This window comes from Carettochelys insculpta, chromosome 11 (assembly GCF_033958435.1).
Source record: "Carettochelys insculpta isolate YL-2023 chromosome 11, ASM3395843v1, whole genome shotgun sequence".
In the NCBI taxonomy this organism is placed as follows: Eukaryota; Metazoa; Chordata; order Testudines; family Carettochelyidae; genus Carettochelys; species Carettochelys insculpta.
Window position 1 is genome coordinate 43,112,908 of NC_134147.1, and position 24,493 is coordinate 43,137,400.

General features: G+C 44.4%; 1 protein-coding gene across 1 annotated transcript in view; it reads left to right on the forward strand.

Moving 5' to 3' along the window:
• LRIG1 (leucine rich repeats and immunoglobulin like domains 1) overlaps positions 1-24,493 on the forward strand; it is a 134,217-nt gene that overhangs the window by 34,423 nt on the left and 75,301 nt on the right. Inside the window, exon 2 of the mRNA XM_075005833.1 lies at positions 15,497-15,568. Within this exon, the coding sequence (XP_074861934.1) occupies positions 15,497-15,568 (72 nt within the window). The remainder of the gene's footprint in view (positions 1-15,496; positions 15,569-24,493) is intronic.

A 24,493-nucleotide genomic window follows, 5' to 3' on the forward strand; every position in this document is an offset into this window, starting at 1 on the left:
GAGGCTGGGGAGCAGAGCTGCAGCTGGCTTGTGCTGGGGGCCAGTAGCCAGACCTGTGGCCGAGTGCTGCCCTGTTCCTGGCCGCCACTGCCAGGCTCAGCCCTGGGCTGGGAGCGGAGAGGCAGCTAGAGACAGGGCAGGTGCAGGGGCTGGAGTCAGATGTAGCTAGTGGAAGCGCTGGAGCGGAGTTGGTGAGGGTGGGGGGGAGGAGGCTGGGTAGTGATCCCTCCCTACCCCACGAGAGCTGACTCGAGCTCAGTCACGTCCCCTGGATAGCCCTCCTGGTGTGCCACCTCCGATCTGGGGGAGGTTAGTGCCAGACTTTGTACCCTGCAATGCTCTTGGTTTGTGAGCTATGCCAAGCCATGTTCTTCACCCTCCCTTCTTAAGAATAGAAACTCTGTCTCAATGTGTTTCCTCACAGCAGCCAGGAAGAATTTCAGAGTCACGAAGCCGCTCTGATAGCTTGTTTTTTAGTAAGGATAGTTGTTGATGGGCAACCAAAACTTACTCTTCTGGGTGTAAGCCATCCCCTCCTGCTGTCAGGAATGGATTGATCCTTCCCGGAGTGAGTAGTATAATTAGCAGCCTCCTTTTGAGACTCATATTATTTCCCCATTTCGAGCACCTTTCTCAGGAACATCAGGATGAGCTTGATGATCTGATCAAGCACCTTTCTGCATCAAGAAATGGTTTTGTCCAATCTCTTAAAACCAGACTTCAAGCTAATGAGATGGTGGTGCAGCTAAAATTAAAACTAATTCACATGGAGATAGGGGCGTGATGTTCTTAGCCTAGTGTTGGACGCATGTGTTGGAGCGAGGAAGAAGTGATTCGCTAAATAGCAGCGTGGCTGGTCTTGGTTGGTGCAGAAGGTGAGTAAGGGCTAGCCTTGGGACATGGTGACCCATTATGTTTTATTCCCTCAGCTTTAGGAGGATAGGAAGTGATGCAAAACTAGTTTGCTGTGCAGGACCGAGGTAGCAATGTACAGGAGACGAACAACCCTCCTATTCCAAACCTGTAGCAGGAGTATCTTCCTGCTGTTTTTAAGAGATTGGGGATTTTCTTTTTTGGGCCCAGCTAGTTTTAACCAGAACATAAATATCCCTCTGTGCTCTTTCCAAGTCACATGTGTTTTTTGGGGGGCAGATTAAGTATTAATAAGAACAGAGAGAGAATGAAAAGATCAGTAAACACCCTCTTAACAAGTTCTCTGCCCTCTCAAAGAATTAATGATTGATTGGGCTGGCTTTCCCAGAACCCAGCTGAGTCTTTCACATGTGTTGCCTGGAAAAGAGATTGGTCACTTCCCGGTTGTGTCCCACAGGTACTCGCTGAGCCTGTAGATGGTAGCCTGGGCTCTGTCTGCCAGAAGGGAGTACAGGAGTAATCCACATAGAGAGGAAGTTTTAGTTACAACGTTAACAGCTCTTGTTCGGTGTGGAGAATAGCGTCTTTAAACGATGGTGTTCTATCCTTTGTCCTCACTTGAATTTAACGGGTGGCTATTACTGCACTGAAAGTAATGGTTTTGCAGGCTAGTACTGCTTATGGGGTTAGGCGGGAGGGATAGCTCAGTGGCTCAAGCATTGGTGAGCTGAATCCAGTGTTGTGAGTTCAGTCCTTGAGGGTGCCATTTAGCTATCAGGGGCAAATAAATTACAAAAAAAAAAAAAAATCTGTTAGGGTTGGTGGTAGGTAATGGTGTGAATGCCGGGTGCTGGACTCAGGGACCTCTCAAGGTCCCTTCCAGTCCTGTGAGATAGGTATATCTCCATATATTCTCCAGCCTTCCTAAAGAGAAAAGGCAGTAGGTTTTACTGCTTCTGCTGCTGATCAAGATTGCCTCTCACCTTAAGTTAATGCAGCCTCCTCCTTGAGCAGCCCAGCAGGATCCAACTTCCCCAGCCTTTGTTGAATGGGGGGATCAGAAGAGCAGATAGAGAATTTCTTTTGCGTAATTGAATATTGCAAACTTGCTCTTAGGTTTTTTTTGTTTCCATCAACTGAGCAGAGTAGGCAGTGAGCAGTGTAAACTCTTTCCATGGCTTCCTGCATGCTGGGAGTCTGTAGATGCTCCAGAGGTGCTGCTCATTAACTGCACCCTGGAAGCTGGAGTCTGTGACCCATTTATTAAATGCATTCTTCTGACACACAGATGGAGGTGTGAAATGTGAAGGAAACCCTAGTTAAAGATTCTGAAGTGACCAGCAATGCTCAGGCATTATCAACATTCTGATAGCGTTTGAATCTCCTGGGAAGTGCAGGAGACCTTATTTTGTCATTCAGCAGATGACTTATCTTAAAATATGGCTGTTGGATGTTGGTGAGGGGCTGCTGACCTGGGATGTTTTCTTAAACCATGGATGTTATCTTAAACATTCAGAAGATTGTACAGGGAGTTGTGATTTTTCTCTCTTCCCATCTGCAGCTGACCCATCATTTGCAGCTGGATTTTGGGAAGCTTGTAATACAAGGTTGAGATTCTCTGCTGTTGAATTTACCATTATTGATTTCCCCCAAGCCCCGAGTACATCTTAAAAAACCCAAAGGTTTATCATCATTTATCTTCAATAAGCAACCGTGGAATTGCACAATTTTACAGACGAAAATATTTGCTTTGCTGGAGTGCAGAGTTTTTACTGTGTAGTTCAGTGAATCATATTTAATGTTTTATCAGTGCTGCTTGTGTATTAAATATTGGTTAATGGGGGTCTAGCAATGATACTGAAAGACAAGTACAGTATACTACACAGTTGTTAATCACCAAGAAACTGAGTTACAGTGTTAAACAAACAATGGGGATCCTTAATTGAAAATGTTGCTAGAAAAATCTGCCCTTACGTTGATTCATGTAGGGAGGATGTCAGTGGAACTAGGGGTAATTTCTGCAATATTAATTTAAAAAAAAAAAAAAGGCAAACCAAACTTCTCGAGGTAGAAATCTGGGAAGGGTGGAAAAAAAAATTTGATCATTCTGAAAACTGTGTTGATATGATCAGCAAGTTTCAGTTTTAGGACATATCTTGTTTTGCTAATTGAAATGTCACTGCCAGAAAAGAGCAAACACAGAGCATCCCATGTAGGCACAGAGGGTGGATGAAAGATGGAGTTTCAACTTCAGTTGCAGATCAAACAATGCTCCTTATATTATTACCTTTCCCCATCTCCCTGCTAGTCTTGTGTGGCAAAACTGATAGCCTCTGAGGCAGGGCTGGACAATGATTTTTGAAGGGGGAGTCACTCCAAGAATTTGGTAAGTGGTCAAGGTTTGCATTTTTTCTGTGGAGGGTGTAGGGTCTGGTGCGGAGGTTGGGTGCAGAAAAGAGCTCAGAATAGGGGCTTGGGGTGCAGGGTTGGGAGGGGGTTTGGGTGCAGGAGTGGATTTTGAGCTGGAGGAGGAGGAGGCAAAAGAGTTAGTCTGGGGTCTGGGAGGGGTTTTTTCACACTCCTGAGCAATGTAGCTGGGTCAGCCAAACTCTAGTGTAGGCATACCTCTCGTTTTCTCATTTGGAGCTTGATTCTGTTCCCACTTAGAATAAATGGCAAAATTCCCATTGATTTCAACAGAAGAGAATTGAGCCTTTGTGAAATAAGTAGGATCTATTCACTTCTCTCATTGGTCCTTTGAAATTATGTTTCCGCTCCCCACAGCTGTAGTGGAAGCACTTACTGCTGCAGTGGAAAGGGAGTTTTCTGTCACTGCAGCAAATCCATCTCTCCGAGAGGCAGTAGTTACGGGGTCTGCCCACCTAGGGCTTAGGTCTGTTTGTTTAAATCACAGAGGGCAATGGGCAATGTATTTAAGCCAACCTACTACTATAGTACAAAGCAGCAGAAATGTAGCACTTCAAAGACTGAAAGTGCTACGTTTCTGCCGCTTTGTTTTGTTGGAGTACAGACGAACATGGCAGCCTTTCTGTTACTAATATTATGGAGTTGATCAGCCCACTGGTTAGACATTTGTAAAACTCAGAGATCCTCAGAAATTGTACACATTGAAACTTATTTGTACGCATGTTAGTTAATGCTAATTATTTTGAAAGAAATGTCCTTTAAAATGTGAGGAATCACTTAATAGTACATCTAATCTGGAATTCTTGGTCTGGCAACCTCTGTAATCTGGTGTGGTTTAAGTTAGCCAAATGACACTTACCATGGGTGGGGCCAGGTTTCCTGTGGTCCCGTAAAGTTTATTTCCAGCCACCAGTCCTAGCTTTCAGTGTTCTGTGCTGATATTTAGTTGTAATTTATCTTTGTGTCTTCTAAGAGTCATTAAGCAGTGGAAGTGTTGGCCGTGTGTTAAACAATATTGATCTCCTATGGTCCAGCATATTCTTTTATCAGGTGTCGGTCAGGTCCCGAGGGTGCTGGATGAGAGAAGTTCAAGCTGTACACTTCTAAAAAGCATATACATGAAACAAATCTATCCAGTTTGTCAAGACTATTCACACTGAAGTAATTTGGAGGTCTTAGGTGCTATATAAATCCTAATGGGACCTAAAATAAGTGGGCACTGTCTTTTTAAGGAAACAAGTAGCAGTTAATAAGTTTGATTTTACCAAACAATTTAACATGAGGGTTTTCTGCCATTATAAATCCCTGAAAAAATGTATTTTCTGCTTCTTTCTGGGAGGACTGCTAGCTTTTATGTTCTTCAAAATTTCCAGCCTGCCTTAAGCACATTGTGCAAGTTGATCGAACAGCTCTGGTGATTGCTTACCAGATTTGCATGCATTGATGTCTTTGCTTGCCAAATATGTGCTGCTTTCCTTCTCTTGTGGGTGAAAACCAGCTGTCCACACAGTGCTTCTCCGCTAAAGTTGCTGAAATATGGTGAAGCTCTTCTGTGATTCTCTGAATAGTGAACATCAACTGTGTGGTAAGTTTAAATTGGAGTACGTTACATTGGATTCCAGCTGTGGGTTTTTAATTAGAAGAATGAAAATCTTTAAATGCTAATGAGTGACTGAATGTAATGTAACCTACACACCTGTAACAGCAACGAAGGGTCCTGTGGCACCTTATAGACTAACAGAAAAGTTCTGAGCATGAGCTTTCGTGAGCAAGGACTTTGCTTTTGACTTTGACTTTGCTCACGAAAGCTCATGCTCAAAACTTTTCTGTTAGTCTATAAGGTGCCACAGGACCCTTCGTTGCTGTTACAGATCCAGACTAAGACAGCTGCCCCTCTGATACTCTACACACCTGTAGTGGCACTTCAGTGAGAGAAGGAGAGCACGTGAGAGAGATCTCTCCTCCCTACATGTTCAGTTGAGATCCAGCTGGCTCTTAGCTCAAGACGTTGAGGCTCCTGTGGGTGGTTACAAAACAGCTTCATTGGTAATCATTTTACATGAATGTCCATGTAATCAATATTCTCATCAGTCATAGCTTAGCATGAGTTGCAGTGCACGTGTTTGGTAGCTGGGTGGCTTCATACGATTTGCGCCATGTTTATCACTCAAGCCTTGCCCTTAAGGTGAGTCTCAGAAACCTTCATCTGAGCGTTGTGCTGCTATTAAGTCGAGTTGGCTGGCATGAGGGGGAACCTGGGCTAATGCTCAACTTCACACAGCTTGTCGGCTGGTCTGTATTACAGATGCATGGCAATGCCTCTCAGATGGTGCTTGCCTTCCCACAGCTCACTAGCTGCTGCTGCTCCTCCATCTCTAGGTACAGTTGGCCTGCTCTGAGCAGAGTGTAATGATGTTCTTGCTCATGGCAACAAGCCGGTTCTGAAATACTTGTTCCCCTGCTCTGTATTTGCCTTCTTTTTCCAGAATGAGGAATCCCATGGATTGCACTGTGTCAGTGTTTGGCACAGGTCAATCCCACTTCTAGCCATGTACCCAGAAAAGCCAGGTGAACTTTGACCGGGTGCTCTTTGCACAGCACAGTCTTGATGTGCGACCAGGGCTCCTACCTTTGCTACTGGTCCCCCGATAATACACTGCAGAATAATTCCTGGAGGAGTTCGATTTACGGCAGTGCTGAGAACCAGAGGCTAGATGGTAGAGTGAGCGTTGTTTTGTATTTTGCTTGCTCTCAAGGGGAAGGCTAATATAGGGGGAATAACTTGAGCACAGATCAGTTGAGTGAACGCTGCAGCCAAGACAAGCCTCCCATATTTGTCTTTCCTGAATAGAGTTTAAAGAGTATTACAGGACATGCCTGAATTGTAGAACAGTGACTTGTCAGCCCTGACCTGGCTTACAGAATGCTTGTGTGGCTCAAAGTACATCAAGACAGGCTTTGTATACTTGGTCTTATTTACATGAACGCAGAGAATATAGAGCCTTGGAAGTGATACCCTTTATCCACACTGTGTTTTATTTTAATGCATGTGCCTGGGGCTTGACTTGACAGAGGCCATTAGGAAGATTGAAAAACTTAACTCTCAGAGGGGTAGCCATGTTAGTCTGTATCTGTAAAAACAACGAGGAGTCCGGTAGCACCTCAGTGACTGGTGGATTTATGAGGGCATAAGCTTTTGCGGGTGAAACTGAAGGAGGTGGGTTTTACCCACAAAAGCTTGTGCCCTAATACATCTGAAAAAAACTTAGGTTATGGTTGAAAATTGAATGAAGAAAATCTGCTGCATGACTGGCAATTACAGCTTTTGAAGGTGCTTGTTTTATTTTATCCCTAGAAACAAGGGTGCCTAAGATTGTGATGTAACGAGCATTTTAAAAGAAGTTCCAGAATGGGTTGGATTCATGGGTCATATGTGCCCATATCCTGGTTCTGACCATAACAGATGTTTCATTTCTTGCCTCAATCTCTGCTGCACAAAGCAGCTAAGGAATAAGTTTGCCGGTGGGGGGGGGCGGGGGAAGGGAGTTCTTTCTTTTGCAGCTGTTTCTTGAGGCAGATTGATAAACCTGTTTCCATTGTAAATTCTCCCAGGCAATGCTGCTGTCAGGATGTGCATAAGTTACAGGAGCATCTACGCTGCTCTAATTTATGGCAGGAGAATGAACTAGGTGGACTTGCCTGTGTTGGGGGAGCACAGAAATAGTTTGCAGCCTCATTGGAAGACTCCTTCACCTTCAGCACACCTCCCAAGATGCTTTTGGCCATGCCAGTTCCCTCTAGTTTTTTCCAGTCTTGTGCAGAATAAATTTTATGTGCAGATGTGTGCCACCAATAGAAATGTCTGTGGGTGCTCTGCTAATCAGCTGGGTGGAAACTGAATCCTTCCAGGGTGGCCACCCAAGTGCTCAGCTTACAAGGAACAGTGCTGTTGACTTTTTTGGGGGTGCTGGAAATACATTATCAGAGTTCCCTGTAGGCGGCGTGCTTGTGCAGCCTCTCGGGAGAGGTTCATATGCTGATTAGCTGTGGGTGCTCTGCTATGGGTTTTTTTGTTTCTCCTGGTGGTGCACATTTGCACACAGCTCAGTGCGCAGAATTTTTTTCCCCACACATGGATAGAAAAGATGAGCTGGAACGTTGCTTGTTACCCCTCATTATCGCTGCTAGATGGGTAGTGAATTGAACTTTGAATTTCTCCACTGAAGGAGATTCCACGGCTGTTCTTGGAATGTGTGCACTGGTTTAAATGGGTTACATTCGAGCAGGCTCTGTTCCGCAGTTGCTTGTCTTCACAAACAGGAACATGATTCTCCTGCTCCCCCTACCCCCAAGATCAATCTGCTGCTTTTGCTTTTCATATGCAACCAAGTGTGTGCCGTGCGGTAAAACATCAACAAACATTTGGGAATGGGTTGGAGCCTGCTCAGCAGACTGTGGACTAGGCAGCTGTCTTTCAACAAGTTAGCAAGAGGAATTTCTATTGCCGGGCTCGATTGTTCAAGGCGCTCTCGTTTCTTTTGTGGGTGAAGAGTGTAAAGTTGTGTTATGACAATGGCGAAGTATTTAATGAAAGGTGCAGCTGGCAGCAACAGGGCTCCCAGACATTCTCCCTTCTCCTCACTGTCAATGTAAGGTGCAGAAACAGTGGGGACTTGGTTTGCTTCATTGACAGATTGGTGGCTTTGACTTAAAGATCTGACATTCTTTCCTCACTGAGACAAATTCAGGGTGGGTTGCACAGGTGGGAAGTCGCTCCTGGGTTTGTTAATTTGTCTAGCAAACAAGCCAATCCTTTCTGTTTTGAAAGGAAGTTGGCTTTGTTTTGCCTTGCACGTAAGGAGCGTGAACAAAGCATGCTGTGGGTGCAGCTGCATTAGCTCCTTGGGGTGCATGGAAAGAGAATTTACATAGCACTCTCCGCCTGAGCAAAGTCATCCAGCGCAATGGTACTTGGCCTACCTTACAAGAGGCCTCCTTTGACATTGGATGTGGCAACATTATTGTGGCACTAAAAGAGCGTGGGAGGAGGTTGAGAGGCAAGATGTGCACCTGATAATTTAACCAAAATCCACTGTCCCACCGCCAACATCCATTCTCATTTTTTCAATCCTGTTTGCAAAGTTCAGTGGCCCACAGTGCTACTGTGCAGCCCCAAGTGAAGGAAAACATTACGGGATGGTTTTAAAGACAGCAATGCTCCAATATACATAGAATGGCCCCCAACACCTCTCCATGCCAGGTGTACATAGCTTCCGTTCTTTATCATGGCTATGTTAATTGGGCAAAGTTTCCAAACCAGCATGCTGCTGGAATAGCTGATAAAAGGAAGAAATGAAGAATGTGTAATGGCTAAAGCTGGAGCGCAGAATGGTTGCAGATCGTGGCATGAGGCACAAGCTCTGTTAGTTTGATAAGAATCGTGTTCCCTTTCCAGCAGGAGACTGAGGGCTTGTTTGCACTTGCAAGTTACCAGGCTGTAACTTTCTCGTTCGGGGTGTGAAAAAACGCTCCTCCGAGCACAGCAAGGTAAAGGGCCGGTGTAAACAGGCATCTAACGCTGTTAGCTGCTCCCCGGTAGAGGTAGCTAACCTAGAGCACTGGGAGAGCTGTCCTCCAGTGCTTTTGGCTGTGACCACGCTGCTGCAGCAGAGCTTTAACCTGAATGTGTAGCCAAAGCCGCAGCTGTCATCAAGCTGAATTTTAGTAGCCACCCACTGATTACCTAGTGGAGTAGCTTGTTCCCCAGACCAGTGTTTCACAACCTTCTTTTTAATAAAGTACCTGTTCTGAAACAATTGTAACTACCCCCCGACTTCTCTCATGTGCCCATACACGACTTCAAATGTGGGATCCGAAAGTAATTTTGAGTTCTTGAAACAAGTGCCATCCAACCTTTCCAGATTACTGTGTCCTTTTCAGGAGTCAGATTTGTTTTGCATCCCACCCAGTTACACCTCACTTAAACATTTTTTACTTACAAAAGTATGCAAAAAAATCACAGAAGACTACTGCTGAAAAGTTGCTGACTTTGTACCATCTTATTAGTCAATAAATTAATTGGAATAGACATATTGTACTTACATTTCAATGTAAGGCATATGAAACAGTAGAAACAGGTCACTGTCTGAATGAACTTCTAGATAGTACTGGCTTTACTAGTGTTTTTTATCTATAGCCTGTTGTAAATCAAGGCAAATCTCTAGATGAGTTGATGTACCCCCAGAAGACATTGGGGTACACCTACAGGTACTTGTACCTCCGGTTGAGAAACATGTCCCCAGACAGCATTCTGGAGTTTGTGATTCCTGAGTTCCGGCTTCTTGAGGCTACGTGAAACTTTCTAGTTGTAGATGATGTTCACGTAAGGCTACCGTGTTGTGAATGCTTGATCTAGAGCTCATAGATAACCTGGCCAGTATTTTGGGTGCGTGCTGGGTGCAGATTTTTTCAGTAATAAGAACTCTTAAAATGCACGGCAGAGGTATTTGCCCAGCACGAGCCATTTAATATTTTCATATTTCACATGCTGCATTAGACAAAGGAATTTCTCCTAGAAACTGCTCACCCGCTCTCAGCTATGGTATAGCAGAAACCTGGTAATTTGTACTAATTAGAGAACCACTTCTCTGGCGTGTCTTATGAGTGGTTTCTCATCGCGACATCCCTGTGCCATTCAGAGTCTTGTGGCTCTGTGTGAAGTTGATTGGGAAGATCAAAGCAAATGGTGAATTTACAAAGAGTGGCCAAGGCTTATTTTTTGCCATTTTTTTAGTATTTAAACCAGTTCTTAGACTGTAGGCAACACAGTCTTCCTCTTCCTTTTATTTGCCATCCAGTAGCACCTAGGTGCTCCCTACCAAGATTGGAGCCTCGTTGCAGTAGGTGCTGCACAAACTGAGACAGTCCCTACCCCAGTTTCATTTACGCTCCAAACAGACAGAAGCACAGAGAAGGAGTGGCTTGATCACACAACAGGACAGAACCTAGAATAGAACCCAGGTGTCCTGAGTCCTAGTGTAATACCTGACCTACGAGGCCATGCTGTGCCATGTTAGCACTCGCATGTTCTGACCGACATGCAGTGTATGCTGTGTCAAGGAACTGACTTCGGGAACAAAACCCCCTTGGGCTATTGCTGCTGCAGACGAGCAAGTGCCTGGTATCTGAATGTAAATTAAAACAGTGATGATCTTGCTGAAATACAGTAAAAAAAAAATGAGTAGTGCAATTGGAACAGGAGCTCCTTTGCTTGTTTGTTTGATACATTCCATTTATTTTACGCTGACCCCCATATTTTCCAACGTTTAATGTGCTGCAGATTTCTGTACTGACAATGCAGAACTGCATCCTATGGATGGGGTCAGCAGGTCTGTCTTGGGTAGATGCAGTAGGGAGAGTGGAGTCTGAAGCACCGAGGGAGGGTGGGAAAATCAGACTTTACCGTTAAATGGATATTTCTGCTAGTGTCCAGCAGTGAAATAGTCAACAAAGTTGATATTTAAATTGTCCTGTAGATTTCCATATTGGCTGCCCTAAGTAATGAACAGCAGTGGTCTCAGAACTGTTTCAGGTTGTCTGGAGACCCAATAAAATAGCCTTCTATTGATTAACACTTGGTTCCTGTTTATCAAATTGCATTCCATAGCTTGTGAAAACCAACCCCCTTCCCCACCCCCACAACCCCCCCCAAAAAAAAAATCCCACCGTCCAACAAATTTAGATACTGTTGCCAAATTTTGCATCAAACAGGGAGTCTGTAAATTCCATGGCTCTGGTTCGAATTGGCAAAGTGTGGCACCTGAAGAGACTGATAAGTGTATGATGGCTCTCAGTCTTCAGCGATCTGGAATCATAACAGTATATAAAAGATTACCCTTCGAATATGTCTACACAGCAAGGTTATTCCAGAGTTGCTATTCCAGAATAATGCGTCTAGACTACAGGGAAGCCCCGGGATGAGCAAAACTTATTCGAAAATAGTGTGTCTACACACAGTAAAACCTGTTTCAGTTTCGAGCCCTTGGACTTTTGATTTTACTTTATTTTAAAATAGGCCCTCTTCCCTCTCTACACAGCCCCTATTCTGAAAGATCTGTTTTGGAATACGTGCTATTCCTTGTACAGTGAGGTTTGCCAGATTCAAAATAAGCTGTCTGCTATTTTGAAATTGTTTTGTGTACATGCTTGCAAAGTTATTTCGAAATAAGAACGTTGTTGTATAGACACACCCCGAGTGACATTGACCGGTGAGCACGAGAAACTTTAACCTGCTGAGATCTTTGCTTTCATGTCATCATGGATAAGCATTTGAAGCATTGATTTGAGACAGCAGATGCTCCTTTCCTTTTCTAGGTGTGCAGCATATCTGAGTTTTTAGAGCCAGGTGCACACCCATGGGGGGGAAGAGAGTTTGGCCAAAGACTAGAAGGTTGCAATCCCGTAGTGCAGAATTATCCTCCTGCCATTGTTGGGAAAACAAAATGCATCACACAGTGAAGATGCTTCAGCTAAACAATAAAGCCCTAGCTTGTCCTGTGTGACATTCCTCTGTAATATTTTTACCTGCTTTCCCCCTCTGTAATGAGATGATACTTTCTTGTGGCAGAGGGGTGGTTTGATATTTGCAGAGAGCTTTGAGATCATTGCATGGAACATGCATTATAACAGGGAAGTGTTACAGCATTGATTCGGTCTCGTGGAACGTAATACAAGTTGAACCTCTCTAGTCCAGCACCCTTGCGCTCTGCTGGTGCTGAACAAGAGACTTTGCCAGATCATGGGAGGTCAGTATTGTCTAACAGCATTACCAACACTTCCACTGCTTACTGGGCTCTTTGAAGACATTTAGGGGCAAATTAGAGCTAATAACATCACAGAACCCTGAGATCCAGAACTGGTAGCTGTAAACGAACTTTAAAGGACCACAGGAAACTTGGCCAGACCCATGGTAAGTGGCATCTAGCTAACTAAATTCATGCTGGATTGTGGACTTTGCTAGATGAGAGTGTGCTGGACTAGAGAGGTTCAACCTGTATTGAAATTCACACTAACAATGGGCATAACATAAACCTGCTAGTGAGCTGCATCGGTGAATTCAGATGTTGCTTAGTTGCAAAAAAGGAGGCTTAACAAAATTAGGTGGATTGGAGGCTTTGCCCCAAGTTCTGTGGGCTGCTGGGTAGGAGTGCAGGGTTTTGCTCCAGTGGAACAGCTTTTAAGGTTGGTCTTTAGTTATGTCCCGACTGCAGATCCTCCCAGCCTGTTTAGGTGTTGCCACCAGCCCAGCTATCTCCATACCGGCCTCCCAGCTGAGCTCAGTGGTGCTTTGCATCTCAGGAAGCTGGCACCAGGGTTCTACTTTCAGAGGGGCTGAAACCCAGCCATTGCGATGGGGAAGCAGGCTAAATAACTCCCGTGGTCGTAATCCTCCAGTGCCCTCCCATAAGCCTCCCCTCCCACCCGACTCCAAAGGCCAGGCACGTTCTCCTGTTCATGGAGAGAGAACCCTAAAGCTGTTCGGCTCCCTGAGAAGTGAAGACCCATGGAGTATACATTCCGAAGCCCTAACAGAACCCAGGAGGACATGGTAACGCTACTGTGGCTTGCCAGGTGGAGGCTCATGTCTGGGCTCGGCTAGCTCAGGCACACAGACTCAAGTGCTTACTCCTCCTGCTAACTCTACAGTGAAGATATGCCCTGAGGAGGATGTGTTTTACCCTGAGTCTATCAACTTTGAAGAATTGACAATCATGTTCCACAGATCTTTTGTATCTGTATCAGTCTCTAGCTCTGCAGTGTCATGTCTTCATCTATATGAGGTCCTGATGTTGGCTAGAGAGGGAGAAGGGTCCAGTAGTTAGAGCCCATGGGTGGTCTGGGCTTAATTCCTTGCGCTGGCTTAATTCCTTGCACTGTGTGACTGAGGGTATGTCACTTTTAGGCTCTCTGTCCCTCAGTTCTCTATCTGTCCATAGGGGCTAATGGCACATCCCTATCTCCTAAGCAGTGGTAAGGATAAAAACATTAGATTGTGAGGCGCTTAGCTAATAGGATAAAAGGAGCCATATAAATACCTAAGGCAGAAAGTTTTATTCGCATTTATACCAAGCTCTTTATTCTGTCAGGTCAGGGTAAAGGGCCTTCATGTACATTGGAGTCCACCCCAGGAAGGTTTTCCTTTAACTGCTGTTTGGCCTCTACTAATCCAGTGGGAGTACCAATGGGAATATTTTCCTCAAATTCCCTAGTGTAGAACGTGCCGCAGGTGACTTTCTGTTAGAGGCCTGTAGGATGTTCTGTATTATACACTCTTTTTCTTGATCTATACTCTGGGCACAGACAAGCTCAAACCTGATTTTTGCCTTGTGGGTCTCTTTTTTTTTTTTTTTAAAAAAAAAAAACAAAAAAAACCTTGTAATATAATCTCTGGACAAATTGCACTTTAATTGTAGCTGTGCTATGAATATGGACTCAGCATTCAAACGTACTCTTTGTTTAAATTGTAGTTTGACTTTTATTTAGATAAACGTTGTTGAGTTCCTGGTGAAATGGATATCTACTATGGGCTAGTATTGATTTAAAAGTCTCCAGAGTGTATTAAGAGACAGTAGGAGCATACAGGACAGCATATTTTTTTAGAATAGATGCTTCTATGATATTTCAGAGCTGGAGTCCAGTATAACTATTAAGGATCTATGCTGTGCTGTTGATAGGCATTGTCCTCTTTCAGAGCAAGTGTTTGCAGGCGATTGCCTGCCCTGTGCTAGCCAAAGACGACTTTCAAAGTAGTGAGGAAGTTGCATGTATGAAGGAGAAATTACATAGTTGTCAGTGTGCGATTGAACATTCTGAGCATCTGAATTTTTGATGGTTTATCTAAACCCAAACCCTCAGCCTTCCGGACCAAATTGAGAGGTGGCTTGTGGATAGGGCGAACTCCATATAGGTGAGAGGATGTTACCTCTGTGCAAAGGAGGTAAAAGGCCTGTGTTATAGCAAGAATCATAGCCTAAAGCAAAATGTAAATCATTGTGTTAGTCTTTAAGGTGCTGCAGGACTGCTTGGCTTTTGTGAAGGTACAGGTTCACACGGCTACCCCTCTGAGCCAATGTACGCTGTCAAATTCAGCCCCCATCATAGTTAATTTGCATCTCTGTATATTTCCTTTTTTTCCTACAGTTCACGCCTATTTGCCTCCTTTTTTCAATGTTACACTTATAACAGTTCACTAACATCGCCTACAGCATGTTAATTAGCCCCGTTTGAGCCTTGCACTTTATTTGATTGGGTTTGAATTAGTTTTTACCAATAAGTCCTTACCCTGAATTCAGCCAGGTTTTTAACCTCTTGTGTGGTTTGCTGATCATGCAGGTGCAGGATGAAAAATCTGAATGGAGCTTGGGGTGCTGAGCGGGTCGCAAAGTTGTGGCGCACAGCTGAACTCTTTAGAACTGCTACTGTGGATTTGTTTTTCTCATGATATTGTTCATTAATTAGCCTTGTCCACCTGAGGGTTATTTGCTGCGATGATGGGAGGGTTTGCTCAACCACTTCCCTATCATTTGGCGCAGACGTAGATGAAGAATATGCAGCACTCTGCAGTGCCGTGGGGTCCACCCAGTTCTGAATGCTGCTGTAGTGAAGTGGCCATGTTATTCTGAAAATATAGTTGTTGTCCAAGCGAGATAGCTAGCGTGTTGGACAGCATGGATGTAGTGAGCTTCAGGCCGAAGTCTATGGGTACAAGCCAGACATTCAGACATGCCGGTGATGTAGTCTTGATGGAAAATACAGACTACATACCAAGAAGAGATTTGCCAGTATAATGCATTGCAGTGGACAGTGACCTATTTATCTGCAATCAGTAGCTTGGTTATGAAGAACCAGTAAGAAAATAATAAACTTAAATGCACCTTATTAAAGTAAACTAGCAGCGTATATGAAATGTGGATGGGGCAAAGCTCAGGAATACTTTCATACGTTCTGAAGGTAGAAGCAAAGTTTCTTGCTCTTTTTACTCAGCAGAAAGTTTCCCTCCCCCCTTCGCCCAATTTCTTAAGTGCTCTTGTAAAGCGGGCGATCATTTCCTTGTGCAATCCAGAATAGTTAAAATGACCCGGATTTGCTGAGCACAGTGACTGTAGCGTGCTGATCCCACTGTCTCTTGCTTTCACAGAAACCTGAGCTACAACAAGTTGACAGAGATCGATCCTTCCACTTTTGCAGAGCTGCCGAACCTACGAGAAGTGTAAGTATTTATTCCCAGGCTTTAATTGCATTTTTGCCAGGCTGGCTGGTGGAGCAGTAGGAAACTATATACAGTTTCACCAAGACACCTTCAGCAGGTTGGACTTGATGTATTTTTCATACTGTACCTGTGTGCTTCCTTTTCTGTAAACCAGGCAATTAGCAGAACACAGCCTCTCAATTAAACTGGTGTATAGTTATTGGAAATCATTGGTGTTTGCCTCGCTTTCAGCTTTGTGCGCAGCTCTGTGGGAGTAGCTCACTTAACACACCTGAGTGTACACGTGGCTCTCACCTGAAAGACTATACCTGTAGTAAAGGAGAACAGACCGAGCTGTGACATCTGATGCCAGCCTAACCCATATCTCCCAGGAAACAAAGGTGTAGTGTAATGGGCAAGAAAGTGCTTAACTCTGTCTGTTCCTGTCTCTGGTGTTTTGTATTGCTTTTGGAACCAATACAAATTTTGTTTGCAGTCTGCTTGGAGAACCTAAAACAATGGGTTTTGTTTTAAGTTGGATGGTGGGCGGAGGAGGGGGCTGGTGAAGGACAGGGTATTAATAAAAAGGACCCCTCATCTTAGATGATATTATTAGAAGGAATTTCAACCCTCAACTGGCAGGCTTTGCAAGCTCTGATCTCTTGAAAACATTCACTGGTTAACGCCTTTGCCACTGCTCTGATTGTCAGAGGTTAATAGCACTTCTCTGAGCTCTGACTTGACCTAGAGAAAAATGAAAGTGACTAGCTGTCTTTGGTGGTAGCTTGAGGTAATGGTCTTTCATTAGAATGTTAAATGAGTGGCACATTTGAGGTTTGGTGTCCCTTGGAGAAAGTTACTCGTGATTCCTAGGAAGTTGCTGAAATGCTTTTCGTTAGAAATACCTCTCTGCACTGTAGGTATTATGCATTTTTTCTTGTTCTTGATCCCTTGTTGTGAAGCCTTGGCTCTCGTGCTGAATCCTGTCCTCAGGCAAAACAGTTTACATTAGCTGGAGGCTTGTCTGACTGATGCCTGCAGGATTGGACCATACAAATGAGCCTGCTACTTCCCATGCCTACAGAACAAGCAGTTGATTATTAGGTAACAGTTTCATGGCGTTAGGTGAGGAACATGCGGAAGAGTAGCTAGACTGCTCTGAATCAAGGATGATGGTTTTATGATAAAGATCAGCAGGGAGAAAAAGAGAGAGTCCTACAGACAGGCACAGTGGTTTTTAGATAATACATTTTCTGAGTTCTTTGAACTCTGGAGCTCCTTACATTGCTCAGGCTGTAGGGAATAGACCCACAGAGCCAATCCCACCGATCTCATGTCATCAAATGGTACCAAACATGATAGTGACCTGGTGGTGGTTTTATATGTGAAAGTCCCTGAAGACTCATGACCTCAGGGGCTAGCTGGGGTTGTGAAGATTGGAAACTTAGCATCTCATTTTTTTACCTATTGTATTGTACCCAATAAGGATAGGGGTGCATTGCCCTGGATGCTGTACCAATACAGAGTAGGAGAGCCGGTGGCCTGGGGAGTTTACCAGGCAGAATGGGGGAAGGAGTGCAGCGTGCCTGCAAAGGAATGGATAGTTCTTCTCAGTTTTAGAGAGGCTGGGGTTGGAATGAGGGCAAATGGAAGAAGGAGTGGAGTAAACTGGAGAAAAGGAGTTAGGGGAGGGGAAGAGGGAGGCTTGTGGGAGGGGGAAGCTGGAAAGGCTATAAAGGGCAGGGAGAGGGAAGTCAGCTGCTGAAACAGACTGATGGGGAAGGTCTATTAAAAGCCCAGTCTACGCACCTTGATTGCTTTTGAATGATAACTGAACCACGGACCATGTACATAAACTGCAGCTCACAGAGTGCCACACGCTGCACTGCTTTCTCATGTTCCCGAAGTGTTTTACAAACACCCCAGAAAGAAGCCTCTTGCTGCACCCTGCCAGGCAGGTAGGTTTCACCGGTGTTCAGGATTGGGAAGCTGAAGCACCTTAAGGTTAAGTAACTTGCTCAGTGTCACACAGAGAATCTGTGGCAAAGAAGGGAGCCTAGCCTGGCAGTGCCAACAGTAGCCCATGAGTTGGCCAGTTCAGGAAAGAGAATGAAGTTAAAAGTTTGTGTTTTGTTTTGTTCAGGTATCTTACTCATTTAAGAAATTCTTTGAGACTTATTCCTTTATGCTTTTTGGTGCATTTGATTTGGACCATGCTATATAATTGAAAGCATGCATTTGTGTAGGCACAGCTTAAAAACTAAATTGTAAGAAGATGAAGTCAGCTGAAAATGACCAGCATCCCTAAGCCATGACCCTGGATAGAGCACAGCTTGTTGGATAAACAATAAATTGTCACAAATGTCTGGTACTTTGAAATGGTTGTGGTGTTTTTCGTAAAACGATTTTGATAATTTATGAACTTAAAAAAATATTCACAGTAGAGGTGGATAACAACAACCTGATTAAAAAATCCAATTTTTCCAATATTTCAATTTACTCTAATACTGGGTGTTGTTCTAATGGTTTCCAAAGAGACTATTTTGGTGTGTGTTCCCAAGACAATAATGGTCACACATTCCTTGGCCTTCTCATTTCCCTATCCTGTTTTTTTTTTTTTTTAAATTTCTGTTTTTAAAAAATTTTGTATTAAAGCAACTGTGCAGTAATTTGGTAGCATGGCCCAGGCTCCAGCATCCATAGCTCAGGGGTCGGCAACCGGCAGCTCCAGAGCCGCATACGGCTCTTTAAGGACTTCTTTGTGGTTCCCGATACTATAATTATAAAGGTTTAAAAATATCCCTCCTGATTTATTTTCAATATTTTGGTGAATGTCTAAAAGCCGAACAGTGAACAACTCATAGCTAACTAGCAAATATGTGATCTCAAAACAGATAGCTGCACCCCCAATTTTATATGTGCAGTGCACTGTGGGATATAGGTGTGTGTGTGCGGTGTTCTTAAAATAGGGGGTGCAAAAAAAGTACGGTTTGATGTTATTTATTAAGGACTGTCTCGTATATACGTGCATGGCAGGTCTTGAATTATTAATTTTTTACTGAATTCCAAAAAAATAAGCCTCTCCTCGCTCTTTTGGTGGCTGAGCTCTGACCTAGTCTGTGCCGTTGTTCAGCAGTACTTTCACGTGGTTCTTGAGCGCATGTGCCTCCCTCTCTCTCTCCCCTCTGTCTCTGACATCAGCAGATTACTTGGTACCTTGTTAGATCAGCTTTGTGTGTCTTTTTAAGTGATGCGTAGCCAATACGTTTACACTTCTGTAGCACCTTCCCTTTTTGGCCTCTCACAGTTCTGCAGAGGCTCAACGTTTCTGAAGTAAGGTGTGCAGCAGGTACAGAGAGGTAAGTGATTTGCCCACATGTACAAAGTCAGGCTGTGGTGCGGGTGGTGGCAGAATTCAGGTATTGGCCTTACCCAAAATACTGCCTTTCCTCTAAACTACGCAACTGCCATCTCACATTGAGTTCGGTCATCTCCCGCCTTAGCCCATCCGCTCAGCTCCTAAGTCTGATTGCTCCCTCACACTCATAGGTCTCTTGACCTGCTGGGTGGCCTCTGGGGATGCAAGGGTGCTGCTATGGACTAGAACCCCATTCCCTGCATACATGGAGTAACTGTGTGCCCAGATCAGGGGTCTCCTGGAAACGATTGTTCCTGGGAACATTTAATTTTCTGTGCTTGTTTTGTAACAAGGAAATAATAATGGTGCTGAACTTCTTCTCCCAAAATCTCACCTTTTTGTTTTCTTAAGCGCCTTTCACTGAAACCTCAGTAGAGTTGTGCTAGTGTTGAGCAGGCTCCGTTTCAGCTTGACACCAGCCTGGCAACTGGACTGTAAGCATTCTATATGAGCAGAAAGAGAGAGATTTTTAAATGGGCTGAGCTAAAACGTACTTGTTCCTTTGTGAGGAAATGAGGGACCATTTCACTTCTCAGCTTGGCAATAACTGGTCTCTCAGTGAAGCCAGACAAGAGTTCAGATCCGGGGGATGGGTTTACTGCTCAATGAGCCACTTTGCTGTGGTAGAGGGAAAAGGATTTCATGTTAAAGCAGCTGTGGAGTTTAATTTAGCAGCATGGCCCAGGCTCCAGCATCCTACATCACCAAGTTAAAAATTGCCCTAAAGTGAGAGACCCATTTGCATATTTTTCTTCCCTGTCAGTCAGTCTGCTATAACCATGGTGGTAACTGAAATACAGGAGAGAAAATAGTCTAGGGTCTTAATTACATTAAAGCTTCTTTACATCCATCTGGCAATTGAACGGCACCCTGCAATGGATGTAAATGAGAATTAAACCCAGATATGTAACATACGTTCTTGTGTGCACTTCTGCACACACAAAATATATACTGGTTTCCGGTTTACTTTGGGTATATCTACACTAGAGAGTTTTGTTGACAAAACTCATGGCGTGTCCACACTAAAAATGCGTTCTGTCGACAGAACTTTTGTTGACAGCCTTCTGCCTCTTTCCCATGAGGCAGAATGCCTTTCTTGACAGAATCAGTTGCCAAAAAACCTTGTGGATGCTCCAGGGAGCAGCCCTCTGTCAACAGACAGGGCTTTGGGTAACCGTGCAGTCCTGTCTGCTGTGCTTCTACTTGGCTGTTCTGTCGAGAAAGCAGCCGGGCAGTCTGGCCACTGTCTATCGACAGAGCAGATTGACCAAGCAATCCACTTTCGTGTGTGGTCGCAATCTGTCAACAGAAATTTTTGTCAGAAGAGATTTTCCGACAGCAACTTCTGTCTACAAATTGTTGTAGTGCAGACATAGCCATAATGTATTTGATTGCACTTGGCATGTAGTCAGTTTCATGGTACAGTCGGTCAGTTACTACTTCCTCCTTTTGTGTTCTGCCAGTTTTGCTCACAGCCACAAAGGAAAGAGACTTAAGTATATATATAAAGAGAGAGAGAGAGAATAGTTACTGTAATACCACCAAGACTGAAAGGGGAAGCTCTCAGGGCAGGTGAAGGTGAAAACTTTCTCTAACTCTCTTCTGGATTTCTAGCTGGGTTTGTCCTTTTCAAAAGGCACACACACTTGCACCAAATGGAACTCACCAATGTGATTTTTTTTTTAACGTGCAATTGCTACCCAACTCCCTGGTACTCCTGACGGTTTTAGGAGAATAACATATTCGTTTAATGGCCAAACAGATTGGCCCTGCTTACAGTTCATTTTGAAACTGATAAACGTCTCCCCCATTTGGGTTTGTGGAGGTGTTGATAGGAAATGACTTCACTAGGAATTGGTTTGACCATATCACAGACTTTCTATCTGACTTTGTGTGAGATCTTGCTCTGTGCCTCAGTTCTGCATCTGTAAAATGGGGATAATCCTCTCTTCTCCTCCTAATGGGTTATTGGCATTCTGGAAGTCCACAGCAAATCAAATACCTTGCCTAGTATATTAAGTAGCCAAAAGGAAGTTGTGTGGTAGATACACTTCACCACCCTGTCCCCCCAAAACTGTTCGCAAAAGCAGAATTAATTTAAATTGTCCCCACCTTTTCCCTATTACTATCCTGCGCAAAGGCTCCACTTTTCTTCTGTACCAGTGGTTCCCAACCTTTTCAGTAGCGCAGACCCCCCCCGCCCAATCACACCCTCCCAAACTGTTTGTGGACGCTCACATAGCTGCTATGTACACTTCATTAAAAGAAAAAGGGAAGAAACAGCATACATTTTCAGAAAGCAATTAATAACATTATTGGAAGATACTTAATTTAAAAATAATTGCTTGTAACTTTGCAGTTTGTTTTAAAGCTAATTTTCTGCGATCATTTTTATTTCTTTTATTTTTTTCATGGACCCACTACAATATCCTCACAGACCCCCCGGGAGTCCACAGAGCCCAGGTTGGGAACCACTGTTTTACCCCGTTCTGCTTGGTACAAGTTGCATTGTGCCATATGACCAGGTTCTGATACTTGAGTCCAAGTCAGGTGTAGTCATGAAGCAGCTGCAAGAAAGATCACTATCCATATGTGATCTACGTTCCTCGCGGGGGCAGTGGAACCACCATTGGTTTAATGGTGTGGGAGGTCAGGTATTTGTGCTGCATTATTATTAACTTTCAGCAGCTCTTATACAGACATCTGCAGGTTTTGAAATTGGTTTTTTTTTTTGTTTGTTTGTTTGTTTTTTTGCTAAGTGCAGCAGCGTACTGGCCTCTAACGCACATGATAGCAGAGTCCGTCGGTCTAGCCACAGGAAGACTGTGAGGAGTGGCAGGGTGGGATTATACAAACAGGAACGCATGGTCATGAGAGACCCTGTAAAATTCTGCAGCATGGAGGGGGCTTCTGAATCCCAAAGGGTGTTAATCTTGTTACGAGTGCTGTCCTTGCTCTGCCTGGGCAGTGGCATAGCTTTAATTGCTTCAGCATGGTCAGGGGAAACAGACAAGATGGCCAAGAAATTAGGTAATTTTCAAGCCGCCAGACAAGTGGTTGTTACAGTAATTAATTGACTAATTTCCCATGCAAACAAGGGCTCTTTAAACTGAAGATGAGCTGGTCACATGACTCGGGTCTGCTTTCACTCCGGGAAATGCTTCAAATATTAGTCTAGGGAAGAGATGTTTCTGTGTCCGAGAGCTCAGTGATAGCAAAACCTCCTCAATTATTATTGGATCTGCAGGAAGAGGAGCTGCAGGAGGGTGGCAGGTATCCAGATCAAAGCAAATCATCACCTAGACATGTGACAAATGCGTAAATAGCTTAGTTACTTGTGCTGAATTATTTAACATGCTGTATTTAACTTTTCAATTGCTAATGGCATCAGGTCAACAGACTGGTGGCTTATGGACCTTTTTTTGCACTACTTGCATGATGCTTCTAGCATGTTATCATGGCTGTTCCTAGGCCTCACCTTGCAGAAAGGAAGCAGTGTGACCTAGTGGTCAGAGCACCCAACTAGGTTTCAGGAGAATCAAGTTCTGGTCCCACCTCTTGTACTGCCATTCTGGTCTTGGGTCTGTCACTGCCCCTTTTCTGTGCTACTGAGACCCTAGCTGTGATAGCAGAATAATGGTGCTGTCCACCTTTGGAAGGAGCTGAGATCTCTGAACAAGAAGTGCCAAATAAGAGGTGATTGTGTTCTTCGATTCCTAACACAGTTGAGTCAGTACGCTAGTCTCTTGCTGCTTATCTGAGAGGGAGCATCAAGTTGACATATGAGCGTGTGTCTGAAGGAACTCAATGTTCGTAGCAGAGATGAAGTCTACAACTGTGGGAGGAGAGTGAGCCTGGGATTAATTCTGCCATGGACTTCCTATTTGATCTTGTGATGCATTGCTATTCACTGGGGCTACATCTACACTAGAGCATTTTGTCACCAAAAGATGGAGCGTTCACACTACAAATGCATTCCATCGACAAAACTCGGCACTTGTGCCAACGACCTTTTGTCTCTTCCCCCCCCCCCGAGGCGGAACACCTTGCTTGACAGAATCTGTCGACAAACAAAGCCACGTGGACACTTCGGGAGGCCAGCTGTCAACAGATGGGACTTCTGGGTCACCGGGCAGCCCATCTGCTATTCTTCCAGTTGGCCCTTCTGTCAAGAGAGGTACCAGGCAGTCCTGGCCACTCTCGGTCGACAAAGCAGATCAACAGAGTGATCCACTTTTGTGTGTAGCCGCAAGCCGGACAGAAGTTTTGTCGGAAGCCAATAGTAATTTCTGTTGACAGATTTCTGTGGCATAGGTGTAGCCTGAGTGTAAGTGCTTCCAGGACTGTGACCTGACTCTCTCCCTTCAGGGGAACTTCTCCCATATGTCTCTAGGGAGGCTCTGATGCTCAGACCTGGTCCTCACCAAGTTTTTATGAACTTAGTTTGGTGTTTTTTTTTCTTTTTTTAAATAATCAAAATTACTGTAAATGATAAAGTCCTTGGTGTGGTCATGGCCCTACTGATATGAAAGTAGTTTATCCCCCTACGTGTACAGAAATGAGTTATACCAGTATAATCGCCCAGATCTCAATATAGTTGTAACCAGTGTTGCTTGTAACTGAGCAAATGGGCGGCTGCCCAGGAAAGATTTAGTTGCTGCCCAGCTGATTAGCAGAGTGCCTGCAATGGACAGCCTGTGTTTCCACTGGTGGTGCCCATCTGTCCATGCTTTAGTGCACATAACAAAATTGATCCCTCTCCCGGGTGGAAAGAATTAGAGGGACCCTGCCTGTAACCGTGCCAGAGGGCTGTAGTTACACTAGCTTTGAACCGATACAGTTAAAATGGTATAAATATTGTGTGTCGACAAGCCCTTTGGGACAGGGGATTCTCCTGCTGTGCCTGGCTAGCACGGAGGGGGAAACTGCTCACAGCTGGGGCCAGTGGCTGCTGCTGCCATATGAATAAATGCTGTGGATGGTCACCAGGCTTCTGTTCCTGGCTGTCAGGCTCAATCTCTTTGCCTCTTGTTTCCCATTGTAAAATGAAGCCCATGAGATAGAGCTCACCAGAGGTATTACGCTTGCAAGCATGGGGGGAGGGATAGCTCAGTGGTTTAAGCATTGGCCTGCTAAACCCAGGGTTGTGAGCTCAGTCACTGAGGAGACCATTTTGGGGTCTGGGGCAAATAGGTTCAAAAACAAAAAACAAAAAAAAAAAAGGAACTGTTAGGGATGGTGCTTAGTCCTGCCAAAAGGTTGGGGGCTGGACTCAATCACCTCCTGAGGTCCCTTCCAGCTCTGAGATGCGTATCTAAGTATAACATTATTATATTCTAAAAGGGGTTCATATTCCTGTCACATACATGCTCCCCCGAGTTTCCTTGGAAGCCGAGCCAGAGCAGGAGCCGCAATGTTATTGCGAGCTCTGGTGTTGTGCCTGACGAACGCTTTTCAGTGCGGTTGCTCTTGAGTGCGCATCAGGGGTTTAACCTGGCGAGCTTTTCTTAGGGGCTTGGGGGTCTCTA